This window comes from Ascoidea rubescens (genome assembly GCF_001661345.1).
Source record: "Ascoidea rubescens DSM 1968 unplaced genomic scaffold ASCRUscaffold_4, whole genome shotgun sequence".
Taxonomy (NCBI): Eukaryota; Fungi; Ascomycota; class Saccharomycetes; order Ascoideales; family Ascoideaceae; genus Ascoidea; species Ascoidea rubescens.
The window spans coordinates 77,023-93,341 of NW_017962916.1; the positions used below are offsets into that span (position 1 = coordinate 77,023).

General features: G+C 34.3%; 7 protein-coding genes across 7 annotated transcripts; 3 read left to right on the forward strand and 4 right to left on the reverse strand.

Moving 5' to 3' along the window:
* Window positions 1-1,399: 1,399 nt before the first annotated feature.
* Window positions 1,400-2,032, reverse strand: DCP2 (decapping enzyme complex catalytic subunit; the record flags this gene model as incomplete). Its single annotated transcript, XM_020190456.1, has 1 exon — window positions 1,400-2,032. A coding segment is annotated over one exon (633 nt), but the record flags the coding sequence as incomplete, so codon positions are not given.
* A 261-nt stretch (window positions 2,033-2,293) lies between these two features.
* Window positions 2,294-4,757, reverse strand: ASCRUDRAFT_137866 (uncharacterized protein). Its single transcript, XM_020189129.1, has one exon. It carries the CDS (start codon window positions 4,663-4,665, stop codon window positions 2,413-2,415), a length of 2,253 nt encoding a protein of 750 aa, XP_020048061.1. The 5' UTR covers window positions 4,666-4,757; the 3' UTR covers window positions 2,294-2,412.
* Window positions 4,758-5,088: 331 nt separating this feature from the next.
* Window positions 5,089-7,698, forward strand: MET6 (5-methyltetrahydropteroyltriglutamate-homocysteine S-methyltransferase). Its single transcript, XM_020192910.1, has one exon. It carries the CDS (start codon window positions 5,227-5,229, stop codon window positions 7,513-7,515), a length of 2,289 nt encoding a protein of 762 aa, XP_020048062.1. The 5' UTR covers window positions 5,089-5,226; the 3' UTR covers window positions 7,516-7,698.
* A 116-nt stretch (window positions 7,699-7,814) lies between these two features.
* ASCRUDRAFT_69495 (uncharacterized protein) lies at window positions 7,815-8,873 on the reverse strand (the record flags this gene model as incomplete). Its single annotated transcript, XM_020191678.1, has 1 exon — window positions 7,815-8,873. One exon carries the CDS (start codon window positions 8,871-8,873, stop codon window positions 7,815-7,817), a length of 1,059 nt encoding a protein of 352 aa, XP_020048063.1.
* A 217-nt stretch (window positions 8,874-9,090) lies between these two features.
* On the forward strand, window positions 9,091-12,564 carry MTC5 (Mtc5p; the record flags this gene model as incomplete). The annotated part of the gene is made up of 2 exons (XM_020191176.1): window positions 9,091-10,467; window positions 10,600-12,564. Exons 1-2 carry the CDS (start codon window positions 9,121-9,123, stop codon window positions 12,562-12,564), a joined length of 3,312 nt encoding a protein of 1,103 aa, XP_020048064.1. The 5' UTR covers window positions 9,091-9,120.
* Window positions 12,565-12,642: 78 nt separating this feature from the next.
* Window positions 12,643-14,317, reverse strand: THI4 (thiamine thiazole synthase). Its single transcript, XM_020189130.1, has 3 exons — window positions 13,940-14,317; window positions 13,819-13,872; window positions 12,643-13,697 (listed from the first exon to the last, which is right to left on the reverse strand). Coding segments are annotated over exons 2-3 (978 nt in total). The 5' UTR covers window positions 13,821-13,872; window positions 13,940-14,317; the 3' UTR covers window positions 12,643-12,721.
* A 443-nt stretch (window positions 14,318-14,760) lies between these two features.
* On the forward strand, window positions 14,761-16,148 carry ASCRUDRAFT_7249 (uncharacterized protein; the record flags this gene model as incomplete). Its single annotated transcript, XM_020192078.1, has 2 exons — window positions 14,761-15,513; window positions 16,089-16,148. The coding sequence occupies 2 exons, from the start codon at window positions 14,761-14,763 to the stop codon at window positions 16,146-16,148; spliced, it is 813 nt and encodes a 270-aa protein (XP_020048066.1).
* Between the last annotated feature and the right edge of the window lie 171 nt (window positions 16,149-16,319).

The window sequence follows — 16,319 nt, forward strand, 5'->3', positions numbered from 1 at the left end:
TGTGATTAAGTTTTATTTCATTGATAACATGGTTCAAAGGAATAGATGTTTGAGGAGGAATAGATGTTTGAGGAGGAAACAGATTTAAATCTTTTATTGAGTGTTCCTCAAAACTAGTAGAAACTTCATGATCTTCACTATCGAATTCAGAAGAAGAGTAGTTATTAGATCTTAATGGATCCCAGTTGTCCTTTTCGATCTTTTTAGGGTTAAAAAAATTGCTTTTTTCAATTTGCTTGGTTAAATCATCTAAGGAAATATCTTGTTTTTCATCGACAGTTTTTGCAGGCAAGGAGCTTGGGTTATTAAAAAGAGATTTTGAATTTAATATAGACAATAACTCCTTGGAATTAGAATCTGAATTTTGTTTTTTCTTTTTGGATAAGACGGATACGGTAAATGATGGTTTTGAGAGATCTTCGGGATCGGGGCTCAAATAAGAGGAAAGACCATTGTAATTTGGATTATTGACTTTTGAGTAAGGTGAATTTTGAGTATTAATGTCATCGACAACTTTGAAGGTATTTTCAACATTTTTCTTTGGGGATTGGTTATTTTTTTGTCTTTTGGGAGATGTATTGAGCAAGTTGAGTCTTTGAGCTTGTAGTTCCCAGTTTTTCATTTGAAATTGTTTCAATTGCAATTCTTGAAGATGTTTTTGTTGTCGTAATTGTTGCTCTTGTTGTTCAATCAATTTTTGCTGTTCTTGCTGCTGTTGTTCTTGTAATTTTTGTTGCTGCTTTTGAAGTTGCTCTTGAGAGATGGAAGAAGGCAAAATCTGAGCGTAAGGAGCATAAGAAACAGGAAAACCCATTCCTGGATAGAATGGAACGGAAATTGGATAACCTTGAGAAGGAACAAATGATTGAAAATAGGGCATTTGATAAGAAAAGGGGATTTCCTGAGGTTTATCTTGAGAAGTAGGCTGAGACTGGGAAAATAGTTGTTGAATTGATTGTGAATTTGAAGTAAGTATTGGAACAGTGGGGGATGAAGCAGAACTTTGTGCTTGAATTTGAGTTTGGGTGGAAATCAGTTGAACCTTTTGTTGTTGCAATTGTTTTTCCTTTGTAAGAGATAAATGTTGTTCCTGTAGGAAATTCAAAAGCTCTCTTCCTTTACTAATTTGTTCAATTGAGTCTTGAGCATGGTATTTTGATTCACCAATTCCTAGTTGAGATTTTAATTGAGATTCTGCATATTTTTTCAAAGATTCTTCATCTTTAAGACCTTTAGCTTTGTTGACCCATTTCATTAGGGGTTTTATCATTTGGTTTATGATATAGTATTGGTCATTATAGGTATTGGTATTATTATTATTATTGTTGTTGTTATTAATATTAAAGGTGGTATTTTGAAATTTTCTGCTAAACTTTGATTGTTTGGAGATTTGTTTTGAAAGCAAGTCAATTTTTTTCCATTTGATGTCTTTAATTTCGTTTCTGACTTTTGGTATAAAAGAAGCATTTTCAGGAATATTTTTGATCAAATAGATTTTGTAGTTCTTTCCCTTTATGGTTCTTTCAATAAAATCAGATTCGATTAAATAATTAGAAACGTCAAAACCGGTTTCTTCCAAAGTTTCACGAATTGCACATTTGGTGTCAGATTCGTCCTTGGAGATTTTTCCTCTGGGAAAACTCCAGGAATTAGACTCGATGCCTTGAACCAAGAGGATTTTGTCCAAATTGGCGTTAAATAAAGCAGTGCCCCTGACGGGTATGGTGGACTTGTATTTACCAAAGATGGATAAGGCTGAGCTGGGGTCGTACTGGTCAGTCCATTTCCAGATTGTGGGGCATTTTTCAATAATTTTTGTGGAAAAACCTTTCATATTCAAGGCAGGTAGGTTTGGATTTATAGCACGAAGAAAATCGGTGTAGAACCATTGGGCTTCTTCGATTTGAAAAAAAACACGTTCGGAAGAGGACAAGTCTTCAGGAGGACAGTTTATAACAAACCTGGCCAAAAGATCCTCTAAAACTTCATCGAGGGACTTGTTGGCAAAACCATCTCTTAGGGGGACAGACATTGTGTTGGAGGTTAACAATAGGCAGATAACAGCGGGCGATAGCAGCAAAAAGGGAACAGAGCAGAGAAGGCAGGCGAGGAGCAGAAAACAAAACGAGTATTAGAAAAAACAAGAATGGATTAACTATAATACAGTGAATGAGATACAAGAGTAATTGGGGACAGCAGCAGGATGGAAGGTGGTGAGAGGTGAAGAGATTTATTCTCTGGTTTTGTTTCTCTTTTTTATATTTTCTTTCGTTTTGGGCCACTCAAAGGCGGATTATCGCGGAAATGTCCCAAAACGGCAATTAGACGAGGTCAGAGCCAGGGATGCGGATGTGTATTAAACCTCCTATATATGAGAAAGAGCTTTAGAGCTTTAGAGCTTTAGAATTCTCGTTATATGAAGAACAGGCGATTGTGCTCGATCAATAGCTCGATGGCCTGGTTTAGCTGGCTGATTTTCTGGTTTTTGTAGACCAAACTGCCCTTCTTGATGTACTTGAAACTCTCGTTTCCAAAGACTAGTTTGTCGCTGTCGTCGTTGCTGAATGTAATTGCAACATCCTTGTTTTCGAACTCAGATAGTTTCAAATTCTTCAACTTTAGACATAAGCTGGTGTGGATTTGGTTGTAATTCATATCGCTGTTTTGTAGTTCGTTGTAGTCTAATGCCTGGTTAATGTGGCTGATGATGTCGGAAAACAACTTGATATTAGTACTGTCACTGTTAGAGTGAGCTAGTAGTTTATTGATAATTTGAGATAGAACCTCATTGTTTTCAAACATTTTGTAAATTAGATCCACCAAGAATTTGTCTAAATCATTTTCATGGAATAGATGCTTGTAATTGATTAAAATCAATAGTAAAACATTTAAAATTTCTTCGACCAACGAGTTTATGTTATTATTAGCATGAGAAATATTTGTTTTTAAATTGAACTTTTCAACGTTTTTAAAAATGAAATTGATTAGTTGGAAAACAGAGAAAAATAAGTTGCTCCAATTATAGCGGTCTGAAGTTTTCGTGTGGTTATTGATTAATATTAATAGAATCTCATAGATGTTTATAACTGACAATTTATAGCTAATTATGTCTAAATTAGAAGTCAAGTTGTATCTAATGAGAGTTTGGTTGGCATTTAAAATGTAAAAAATCATTGAAGTAAATTCATTGTCATTCTCAATATCATCAAGAATAGGTTTTTTTTGATGACATAGTTTAAAGTTATTGTTGTTGATTTTATAATTGAATAGATAATTATTATGGTTAACTTGATCATCTCGGTCATGTTGATCATGTTGATCATGTTGATCATGTTGATCATGTTGATCATGTTGATCATGTTGATTATTGACAATATTTGATTTAATGAATTTGTTTAAAATCAATAGATTTAATCTTGTCAAGGAATGGTTGATTTTATTATTATGTTGATACTGAAATAGAAAAGTGGTTAGACTCAAGTACAATTCAATATTTTCCATCAAATCATATTTTTGAATGAAGGTGCGTTTGAATAAATCAAAGTTGTTGATGACTAGATTGTAGTAGGTGATATTAAAGATCAATAAATCTGAGTTATTGATGGGCTGTTTTTTATTTTTAAAGTATAATATATCAATTGTTTCAGGGGTTAGAAACTTGTTGATTAGAAAATCGGAATAGTTGAAATTCAATTTATTGAATTTATTCAAAGTCAAAAAATTCCAAAATGAATTATTTAAAGAAGACTGAACCAATAAATCAGGTTTATTATTATTCAAAACGATTAAATTTAAAGAAATCAATTGATTAAATACATGAATTATATGCGTTGAAATTTTCTCATTATTAAATAATTGAACCAATAGATTGGTATTACCAATATAATTTTCATTCTCACTCTCAAGATCATTTTCATTTTCATTTTCATTTTCATTGTCTATAGTAGCATATATTTCATTATTTGTATTGTAATTATTATAATTGGTGACCTCATTATTGTTATACAATAAAATTAAAATAATTAAGATGTCATTGATAGTTTTAAAGTTTTGTTTTTGATTATCATTGTCCAAATCAAGATTTTTGAAGAAATTAAATAACTGAATATTTAGATTGTTTAAACCAACCAAAAAATGAAAAAAAATAGTATTATAAAACAACATAAAGGAAAACTTGATCAATTTCAATTTTAAGTACTTATTGACATTGGAATTAGCTTCATTGTTAAGCAAAAAGTTGTTCAAAAATTTCATCTTGAAATTGGATTCCAAATTGTTAATATTACCATTGAGAATTAACACATGAATAAGAATTTCGTTCTTGTTCTCAATTGGAGCAGGATGATGGTGGTGGCTATTGAGAGTGTTATTCAACTTGTCGAACAAAATAACAAACAAGTTGATAATAATCAAATAGATGTTGTCATTGTTGGAACTGTCTTTAGCCAAATAGGTGAGCGAATTCTCAAAAATGGACTGGATAATGGATAGCTGGTAAGGAGACAAGTTGGTAAAGTCCAAGGAATTAAAGGAGGCATTCAAAGCAGGCTCGTAGATGGGCAAGCTGAAGAAGGTGCTCCAGTACCTCTCGTCTTTGGGACAGGAGGGATTGAAGAGGTAGCTGTAAATGTCAATTCTGATCTGGGTGTGCAATTGGTCTGCCATCGTGAGCTGGAGCTGGGCAGTGAGCCAATAGCACAAAGCGCTGCTCTGTGCTTATACCCTTTCTTCTCCACGCCGGCACCGGCTCTGGCGCAGGCTTGACTCCCGCTCGGCACTCTTTTTCTGTGCATCCACAGCAGTGGCGCCGGTGAATCTGCAGACGGATTATCGCCGGAGTCTTGCCGGAGATCACGATCCTGTCCGCAGCTGCTCCGTCGAACTCCGGCTGTTCAACAAAATCAGCAGCCATTTTCATGTGCAATTTTAGCACTGGTGTCATTTCTGAAGTGGCTGTGATTGGCTGGCGATTGATTGCTGGTCCAGTGCCTGCGCACGTGAAATTTCGTTCAGCGAGCTTCTCGTTCCTTTCAAACTTTTTTTTATTGCAGTCATAATGAAAATTTCTGCAATTGTCATTTAAATTGACTTTTTTTTCCTTCTTTTTTTTTCCCCTTTGTTTTTCCTCTAAAACTTCCTATTCATTCAAATTTTCTACATCTTTGGATAATCGGTTTATAGTTATTCTTATCTTGTTTCATTTATCTTGGTTTTTTTGGTTTAATCATGGTTTCATCTGCTGTCTTAGGGTTCCCAAGAATTGGTCCATTTAGAGAATTGAAAAAGGCTACTGAAGCCTACTGGAATTCAAAGATCTCACAAGAGGAATTGTTAAAGGTCGGTAAAGAAATTAGACTCAACAATCTAAAATTACAAAAAGATGCTGGTATCGATTCAATTCCTTCAAACGATTTCTCCTACTACGATGCAATCTTAGATTTCTCCATCTTATTAAATGTTATTCCCCAAAGATACTCTAACGAAAACTTGTCTCCTTTAGATTTATTATTTGCAATGGGTAGAGGTTTACAAAAGGGCTCAATTGATTTGCCAGCTTGTGAAATGGTTAAGTGGTTCGACTCAAACTACCATTACGTTAGACCAACTTTCTCTCACTCAACTGAATTCAAAATCAACGGTTCCAAACCAATTGACGAATATTTGGAAGCCAAGTCTATCGGTATTGAAACTACCCCTGTTTTAATTGGTCCAGTCTCTTTCTTGTTTTTGGGTAAATCAGACAAAGACTCTTTAGATTTAGATCCAATCTCTTTATTAGATAAATTATTGCCTGTTTACCAACAATTATTAGTCAAATTAGCCAGCGCCGGCGCTAAAAAAGTTCAAATTGATGAACCAATCTTGGTTTTGGATTTGCCTCAAAACGTCAAATCTGCTTTTAAAGTTGCCTTCAACTACTTGGCTAAAGCTTCCGAAACCATCCCATCAATTACCTTAACCACTTACTTTGGCGATGTTATCCCAAACCTCAATGCTATTACCGGTTTGCCCGTTGACACTTTACATTTCGATTTTGTCAGAGGCTCTTCTCAACTATCTGCTGTCTTGGATATCTTAAAACCAAACCAATCATTATCCGTCGGTATTGTTGACGGTAGAAATATCTGGAAAAACGATTTATCCAAATCAATTGATTTTATCAAACCAATCGTCTCCAAATTAGGTCAAGATAGAGTCATTGTTGCTTCTGCTTCTTCTTTATTGCACTCTCCTGTTGATTTAAATAACGAAAAGAAATTGGACGCTGAAATTAAAGATTTCTTTTCTTTTGCTACCCAAAAATTGGATGAAATTGTTGTCATCTCCAAGGCTTTATCCAACGGAGAAGAATCTGTTGCTGATGCTTTAGCTGCTAACAAGGCTTCCATCCATGCCAGAGAAACCTCTACGATCACCAACGACCCAGCTGTTCAAGAAAGAGTCTCCAAGATTACTCCAAGTTTGTCTGCTAGAGCCTCGGTTTTCCCAGATCGTTACAAAGTACAAAAATCAAGATTTAACTTACCTCTATATCCAACCACCACTATTGGTTCGTTCCCTCAAACTAAAGCCATTAGACAAACAAGAAATAAATTCAACAAAGGTCTTATCACTCTTGCTGAATACGATCAATTCATCCAATCGGAAATTGACGAAGTTGTCAAATTCCAAGAAGAAGTTGGTTTAGATGTCTTGGTTCATGGTGAACCAGAAAGAAATGATATGGTCCAATACTTTGGTGAAAAATTAAAGGGTTACGCTTTCACCACAAACGGTTGGGTTCAATCTTATGGTTCCAGATATGTCAGACCTCCAATTATTGTTGGTGACGTCTCAAGACCCCAAGCCATGACTGTCAAAGAGTCTGTTTACGCTCAATCTATAACAAAAAAACCAATGAAAGGTATGTTAACTGGTCCAATCACCTGTTTAAGATGGTCTTTCCCTAGAGATGACATTTCCCTAAAAGACCAATCTTTACAATTAGCCTTAGCCTTAAGAGATGAAGTTCAAGATTTAGAAGCTGCTGGCATTAATGTCATTCAAGTCGATGAGCCTGCTATTAGAGAAGGTTTGCCATTAAGAGATGGTCAAGAAAGACATGATTACTTGGATTACGCTGCTAAATCCTTTAGAATCTCAACTTCCGGTGTCCAAGATGATGTCCAAATTCACTCTCATTTCTGTTACTCAGATTTAGATCCAAACCATATCAAAGCTTTAGATGCCGATGTTGTCTCTATCGAATTCTCAAAGAAAGATGATCCAAACTACATTCAAGAATTTGCCAACTATCCAAACCACATTGGTTTAGGTTTATTCGATATCCACTCTCCAAGAGTTCCATCAACTGAAGAATTCATTCAAAGAATTGCCACTATTTTGGAAGTTTATCAACCTGAAAAATTCTGGATCAACCCAGATTGTGGTTTAAAAACTAGAAAATGGGACGAAGTTAGAGCTCAATTAACTAATATGGTTGCTGCTGCTAAATATTACCGTGAAAAGGCCTAATTTTTCTCATTTTTGAAAAAAAATTAAAAAAGGTTTAATATATTTCTTCATTTTTTTTTTCGCTATTTTTTGGTGATGTGATGTTAACTTCTTTTAGATTTTTTTTATTTCTGAATTTTTTTTTCAAAGAAAAAATTTGTAATGACTTTCAACTGTACTTTTATTCATTTTTAATGTTCTTCAACAGACGTATTAATAAATATTTATTTATTATTCAAAATATTCAAATATTCAAAATATTGTAGTTTTAAAAATTTGATAAAGGAAAATTAAATATTAAAGAAAAAAAAGGAAAATGGCTATTCATGAAGCTTTTTCAAAAATTCTTTATTTTTCCCTATTATTTCATATATCCCCATTAAATCATGCAACTCAACTGATTTTGTTTTGATATCCTTTATCTTGTCCAAATGTTCATTTAGTAGAGCTATATACTCAAATCTCAAAACATTTACTTTTTTGAATAGTTGTTTTAAAAATTTAAACGATTCATTGTTCAATGTATTTTTGGTTTCAGTTTTTTGTGTATCGTCGTTGGAATCTGCATCTGCTATTAACAAATCATTTAACGTTATGTTATTTAAATATGTTATGTTGTTGTGAACATCAAAGGATTTTAATGAAGATAAGGTCAAAACCTCGTCACAATTTTTATTTTCTGGTCTGTCAGTTTCTTTTATGTCTTCTATAAAGGACAAGGAATTGATTAATTGATGAATTGAGAAATAAAAAGATGTCAATTCTTTTATTTGCTCAATGTTGTCGCTAAAATTATTCATTTTTTTTTCAAAAACATCAACCAAATCAAATAGCAATATTGACTTTTCAATAAATTTGTTGACTTTGAAAAATTTCTTTTTATAGTATAAATTAACGTTTATTATGTTGCTTGTGGATTGGTAGTCAATTAAATTCTTATTCAAAAATTTAATGTAATCAATCAAAGATACCTTCAAGTTACTTATCAAATCCTCAAAATTTTTATTCTTATTTATTGAAGTTGTTAATTTTATAACATCATCATATAGCTCGTCGTTGATCAATAGTATCAAGTCATTGTCGAGATCTTTGATCAATCCATCGAGATCCTTGGATAAATCATTCAAGAAATAGAAACGAGAATTTTTATACAAAAATTCATCAATATCAAAATTATCATTAGAATCAAGTTCTTTAATGGAGATTTTTGAGTTGGTGATTAAATCTTTGAGACCAGTATCAAAAGATTCCTTGGATATTTTCTGGGGCTTGGGATACTCGTCAGTGCCATCCAAAACATCAAAAAGATAACTGTTTATGTCGCCCAAAGAAAGCTCGCTTAGTTCTTGGTCTATTGCTGATATGCCATCGCTGCTCATTGTTATATATCATGTTCTCTAATCGGTAGAAGGAAGTGCCACATCGCCTGCACTGAAATATCACACAAACCAAGAGGACCGGTGTGTAGCAGTGGATTATGTAACTACTTAGTCAGTGTAGTTTATAGCTAAAAGAGCCGTCCCCATTTGAAAAGTCTGGACCTCCAAACCCAAATTGGTCTGAACAATCTTTCATCAAAACTATCTGCCGAAATCTGGTCAATGCAATGAACTACAAGACCCAAATATGACTAAGGATAAACTCTCTCCATGGAACTCCTCAACCTTTGGTCAGCTCATTACTCTAACTGCTGTCAGCTCTGTAACAGCAATGGCAATATCTCCTTGGGGAAGAGATGTTGCCCTTGCTGGTAGACAGGGCCTCTATATAATTGATTTAGATGATCCCTTTCACTCGCCCAGAATGATTCCTCATTTGACTCCCTGGGAAGTTGCTGATATTCAATGGTGTCCTCATCCTGCCAATTCATCATGGGTGGTCTCCACATCTAATCAAAAGGCCATTATTTGGGATTTAAATAAACCTTCTGACTCTCCAGATGCTCATAAGCATGTTTTGCATGGTCATTCTAGAGCCATTACAGATATAAATTTTCACACCAAAAATCCCAACATGCTTGCAACCTGCTCGGTAGACAGTTATGTTTTAATTTGGGATTTAAGAACTAAAAATGAAGTACCAGTGTTGAAATGTTCAGATTGGAGATCTGGTGCTACTCAAGTCAAGTGGAATTTCATAAATGAAAACATTTTTGCTAGCAGCCATGGCTCTAGTTTTTATATTTGGGATTTGAGGAATAAAGCACAACCTTTATACAATGTTCAGGCTCATGAAGCCAAAATTAATGGTCTTGATTTCAGCAAAAAAAATGAACATGAAATAATTAGTGCTTCAAATGATTGCACTGTAAAATATTGGAACTATGAAAATAGCGAAGAGCCATTTGCGACAATTCACACCACATTTCCTGTTTCTAGAGCTCGTCATTTGCCTTTTGGACATGGCTGTGGTATAATGCCTTTGCGAGGTGGTCATAATTCAATATATCTTTGCAAACGTCCGGTTCCCACTCCTGAAAACAAAGTTTTTAAATTGGAAAATCCTGTCCATGTATTTGAGGGTCATAGACAACCTGTATGCGACTTTTTATGGAGATCTAGATATCTAAATGATGACATTTTGTCTTCTGAATATCAGCTAGTCACATATTCAAGAGACCAAAAATTGATACTATGGCCGTTAAACAATTCTACTTACACAAGGTTATCTTATTCCAGAAATTCAAGTTATGACAATCATGTTTTCAATGGGAAAAAAAATAGTAAAAATGGCCAGTTTGATTACATAACTTACATTGATGAGCCTATTGACCACACTAATAATTATAATGTTACACTTGAGAAGATTAGGAAAAATAATATAAATTTGAAATGGATTTCGGGAATCAGTGTGGGAAATAATTATCTTGGTGAAGAAGTTAGTCATGTTGCAAGTATGTTGAAAAGTAAAATAAGATTTGAACATATAAATATATTAAAAGGTATTTTGACATTTTCCTTAAATTCTCCAATCGTCAAGAAGAAAATTATAGAAACACATGCTGATATACTTCATACCAAAAAGAATGAGGAAAAGGATAAACAAAACACTGTTTTAGAAAAGGAATTGAATAATAAAAAAGATTTTGTGATTGAAGATATTAAGCCTTCGAATGCCAATACTTTGATGCCTGAAAAAGACGAAAATGAAAGAGACTATCTGTTTTTGCGAATTAGTTTCAAGTTTCCCAAAACGTATCCTCGAAAAGGTTATCCCAAATTTTTTATTGAAGATACTAAAGAAATAGATCATCAAAACCTACTTGATATAAGGGAAAGATTAGATGTAATTTCAAAAAAGTATACTCAAGAGTATTCAGTCTGCATTGAACCGTGTCTAAGATATCTTCTTGGGTTTACTGTTTCTTTGGAAGATATGAATGATACTGTTACAAATCCTGATATCAATAGAGTGGATGACGAAATTAATAGCTTTGCCAACGATAAATATCAGTATAAAGATGATAATGATTTGGATAATGAATCTGTAAGTGATTATGATGAGATTAATCCCAAATATGATATAAATCGCCTATTGGAAAATGTAAAGATTCCTAGTCCGATTAAATCTGCGGGAAGATGGACTGCATCAAATGAGTTAGTATGTTTTAACAATTTTCCCGATGATATAATGGTAACAAAAGTTGATGGTTATATCATGAAAACCAACAAATCCAAAATGAGCTACCAACTCAAAACCGTGAAGGTTAAAAATGAACTGTTATCTCTGTTTAATAAAGACAGTGGTTTGGAATCAGAATCAGATGAAGTTGATGATACTGATTTGAGGAAATATTGGAAAGATATGTGTGACTTAGATACTGGATCTAATACTGATTTAGGATTTATGCAAGCAAGCGAGGGCATGAATCAGTTCAATTTTTATCCTATTGTTGGTGGGATTCGTGCTGCCACAAATTTTAATAACAAAACAATTGAGACAAATATCAAAGACATTATTGGAAAGGTTGATTTTTCTCATTTGATTCCAAGTAAAAAGGAGTTAGCTCATAATTATAGATTGTTGTTAGAAGATTATTCTGCTGATAAAATAGCGCTCTATAATTCTTTTGTAACATCTCATTATGAATATGATGAACTAAGCGATGCATGGAGAGCAATTCATGTTGCCTTAATGAAACATCCTCAGGCTAATAACAAAAAAATCGAAATGAATGATGATTTACAAGCATTTGATTGGGAGTATTATTCAAATTTCACCGATGAGTTGGTGCTCGACTTATTTAGCTATTTTTGCCGAACAGATAATGTTCAAATGTTTGCAATGATGAGTTGTTTATTATATGTAAATCCAAATTTGAAAACATGGATCCCAAATGAATTTCCATGTCATTTTCCTTATACTAAATATCCTGAAAATAACATTGCAAATTCTTTCTCAAATCAAGTTACTGACGAAAGACAGTCCAACTTGGTTTCCATTTACGATTCAAGTTTAAATGCACAAAGACTGGATGTTTCAAACAAAACTAATGCAGATGATAGTTCAACTGAGGAGTTTACGATAATGAACGAAGAATCAGAAAACAACATACCCACTCTTGCCAAAATAGATTCTAGATTTTCTGATGAGGAAACCTTCAAAAATAATCCTTATTATTCAAACGAATATTTTGAAATTTTAGATTTTCCAACAATGAGATATGAGACTTTTGTGAACAACCCTATTCATGGGTATCAAGAATCTGTACCATTACTAAATCCGAAATTGAATTTTTATTATGAATATTTCAGAAAAAAGTATTCTGAGATGTTGTTTTTTTGGGGATTTCCAATCAAAAAGCAAGAAATCTTAAAATACAATTATCCTAACATTACTTTGGAAGAAACATTAAAGTCCAAAGAGTTTGAATATTTAAAGGTTGGCTATGATTATTTTGATAAACATCCAAATTTGGACTGCGTTTATTGTGTCATGCCTGTTAAAAACCATTCTTTTATTTGCGTTAAATGTAACCACATAATGCATTCACATTGTGCTATAGAATGGTTTAATGAATATAGTGAGATAGAGTGCTCTTCAGGTTGTGGTTGCAAGTGTTTAATCTGAATCTGTTTTGATAGTTATTTTTAAAGAAGCTTATTGCTACATGGGTGGTGTTGTTTTTTTTGTTCTTGAACATAATATTATGTCAAAAGTTTTTCAGTAGGTAATGATGTATTTATTCATAGTGGTTATTAAGAAGAGGAAAAAAATTATAACTAAATTAGTAGCTGTTTAAGTTTTCTGATTTACGTTGGTCAAAAACTTTAAGGATTTGCTCAGCAGCTTTAACACCACTAACAATCATAGCACCAAAAGTTGGACCCATACGGTTACATGCATCTAATTCAGCTAGCTCCATACCCGAGAACACCAATCCTTTGATGACTTCTCTGGTACTGTTAACAATAGCATCCTCAGCTTTATTCATATCTAAGCCGGCCATGCCACCTAATTTCTTAAGACCAAAAGATTCCAATCTCTTAGCTGAAAATGCACCATTGGGACCATCGTGGCCACAGGCAGATAAAACAACATGAGCATTTATGGTATTTGGATCCATACAGCTTTGAGTAGAATGAACATCAGCTAGTGATAAAGCACCCCAATTAGTGACAACACCTGCAACACGAAGCTCTCCGGTAACATCGTTCTTTCTGGTGATCAAGTCTTCAACAGCCACGGCATTAAAAAGCTTAACATTGGAGAACTCCAAGACTTTTGAGAGAAGAGTAGAAGAAAACAAAGCTGCATGTTTAACAACAACATAGTCGCCTTCATCATCGTATTCGATACCAATATCATCGAGAAATTTTTGGGCAGGTTTTCTGATAACCATAGCAGAAAACAATTGACCGCCTAACCAGGCTCCACCTCCGGGGGCTACAAAGGCTTCAATGATGGCAATTTTTAAATCTGGACGAGCCTTTGCAAGGGCGTAGGCCGCAGTTAAGCCTGATGACCCTGCTCCCACAATTACAACATCAGACTCAGCATATTTGTCCAAGTCTTGAAAGTAACGTCTAGACATGGCTCTAGAGACAGTTGACTCTCTGATTGGTTTAAATTTAAAAGAATTCCAATCAGCAGCATCAAAGGCCTGTGCGAAGCTAGTCTGGGAGTTACTTTTTTTTGTTTGATTTGTGGAGTCATGAGGGTTCAAGACGAGTTTGGTTTGGAGTTCGGTTAAGACAGCAGACCTAGAGGGAATAAGATGTTAGTATAAAAGATATCGATGATAGCATGTTCTTTGCGCTAGTATTAACTAGATCAAGTTCAACCGTATAATCTCAGCCATAAAATGGCACCGGTCATGCGTACATTTTGGATGGAACAGAATTGAATCGATTAAAGATCAATAAAAGGTATATTTATCTAGATTGACAAAGAGAGTGTTAGTAATTAAAGGGGTTGTGAAATTACTAAAGATAATTGAACATACAATCGAAAAGATACTTGATCACTTAAGAAAGTAATTGATTGGTGAGAGAGAAAAAGACTACAAAAGAATAAATTGAAGGAAAAAGAATCGAGGGATTATCTAGCATATTTATATGATAATTTTTATTGACTCTTTCGAAAGAATCTGATCTTTAATTTAAAAAAGAAATCAGCAAACCAATGATAGCAGTTTATTCGTCAATTGGAGAAGAAAAATGTTTTATCACATCTAATTGGATGAAGAGGAGATTTTCGGTGAAGATGGTATAAGATATTAGAATGGGCATGTGACATGGAATTGTCTTTGCTGAAATTTCCCTTGTTCATTTCTGATGAAAAAAAATAAAAGAAGATAAAAGAAAATCAAAGAAAATCAAAGTGAATTTTGTTAGATTTAAGATATGTTGTTTCTTTTGAATTAGCAATTGTATTTAAAAATATTGATATGGATTTGAAATTGAATTTGTGGAATAATGATATTGTGATTGGAAATTGGATAGATTATTGTGTTTGTGCACAGAAGATTTTAGAAAAAAGTTTGAACCAATGAATGGGAAAACAATTGATATCATTTCTGGATCAATCTGATGAATATACAAGATTTAGTATATTTGAATTAATTTTAATCGGCAATTGATAGACTGTGATATATTGAATTATATTATACTATAATGCAGTAGAATTTAATTTTAATAATTAGCTTTTAATTTTTTTTTTATTTTTGCATTAGCTTATAATAATAATTTGTTAATTTTAAAATCATAGTGGTAATTTGCTAATTTGCTAAATAAAGAATCAATTGTCTAAAGTATGAATATGAATATGGGTATGAAATTTGCTAATATGAAATTTCCTTTGAGAAGATATTCAAATGGTGGTGATCTTCTTATTAGAAATAATAAATTTGTGTATAATGGAAATAAAGTGGAACCAATGCAATTAATCTCACCAAACTCCTATCCGATTTCTAATAACGATGTTGCTTTTGACAGCTACAATTATAATATTAATGAACAGGAAATTGAGTATTATAACGAAAAACCGGATAATTTAAAACCAGATAATTTAAATGGGAACTGCAATGAGCATTATGAGAGAGCCCAAACTAGAGATAATTTCAGAAGAATGGAAAATGATGAGATGATGAGTGGAAAAAATAAATTTACAGTTAAAAATGCAAGACCACACCATAAGGGGCCGGTTATAGTGAATATGGAGGGCAGAAAGGTTGATGATGGCAGTGATAATTCCTTAGAAAAGAGCGATAAAAACAGAATATCTAATGCACAGAGGGGATTGAAGTTGTTGAGAAGGTTTTTCAAGTTTCAGAAAAGGTCGCCATTGACAGATATGGAGTATCAGTTAATCGAAAGAGAAATCAATGAGCCAGGAAGCATTCCTTTGAGGGAAATCAACCACCCGATTCGTGAGTTGTTGGAAACTATAAAGGCAGGGAATTTTGACGGTTTGAGAGAGATGATATTTGCTTATTATGGTGCTAATGTGAATGAAGTTGACAGAGATCTTGAGCATGGATTCTGGCTTTTGGACAGGCTCTCGGAAGAGCTGAACAAGGTGCTGCTCCGGAAGCTCGAGGAGATGATGCAAAAGTCCGACGTGCCGCAGAGTCTCGAAGAGTACCAGCAGTGCGAGCTGATTGTGAACCAGATGTGCTGAGAAAGCTGCTTGTGAGGAAACTGCTGCTGCCGGAGCGCCAGCGTGGCGGGCGTTGGCCCCAATGTCTTATCGGCTTGCAAAAGCGGAACCGACTGCGGGCTGCACGCCTCACGTCAAAACATCTAGAGCAAAAATAAAACGACCCCATAACATGTTCCGATTAAGTTGCTCTCTGTGCTGTGGCCCTGTGTTAGCGGAACTGGACCTCTAAAAACAGGCCGCTCTCCGGAAAGAAGGACCGCGGCTGCCTCTGCGTGGACAGGACATAGACAGGCCCTGCACAAAAATCTGGAGAAGCGCGTGCACCGCTTACATAAGGCTGCTCCTGTTTTCCGCCGCTCCTCGTCCGTGCAGATTCCTCCGGCGTCGTTTGGCCCTGGAGGTGTTCTAATTTGTGGCCAATTCCCGGCCGCGGATGAGCACCGGCGCAGGATCTCTGCTATTTCTACCTATTTTCCATTTTTCATTCCCAGTTTGATCCCATTTTGGATCAGCCAATGAAAGCAGCTATTTTCGCTGCTTTTCCACCTTGACTGGTTTTCTTTCTTCGCGATCCATCTCACTTTTCCTCATTTAAATATACAATTATCCCCAGGTTTCCATCTTTTATTGTTCTTTTCTTTTCCTTGTGGTTTTGGACTGTTATAGACTTTGAGCACATATTAGATATAAATTATCCTTGTATTTATAATTATTTGCTTCTT

What these genes read in the sequence shown, in the direction of transcription:
- ASCRUDRAFT_137866 (XM_020189129.1), bottom strand. Translation starts at nt 4,665, where the DNA reads ATGGCAGACCAATTGCACACCCAGATCAGAATTGACATTTACAGCTAC.
- MET6 (XM_020192910.1), top strand. Translation starts at nt 5,227, where the DNA reads ATGGTTTCATCTGCTGTCTTAGGGTTCCCAAGAATTGGTCCATTTAGA.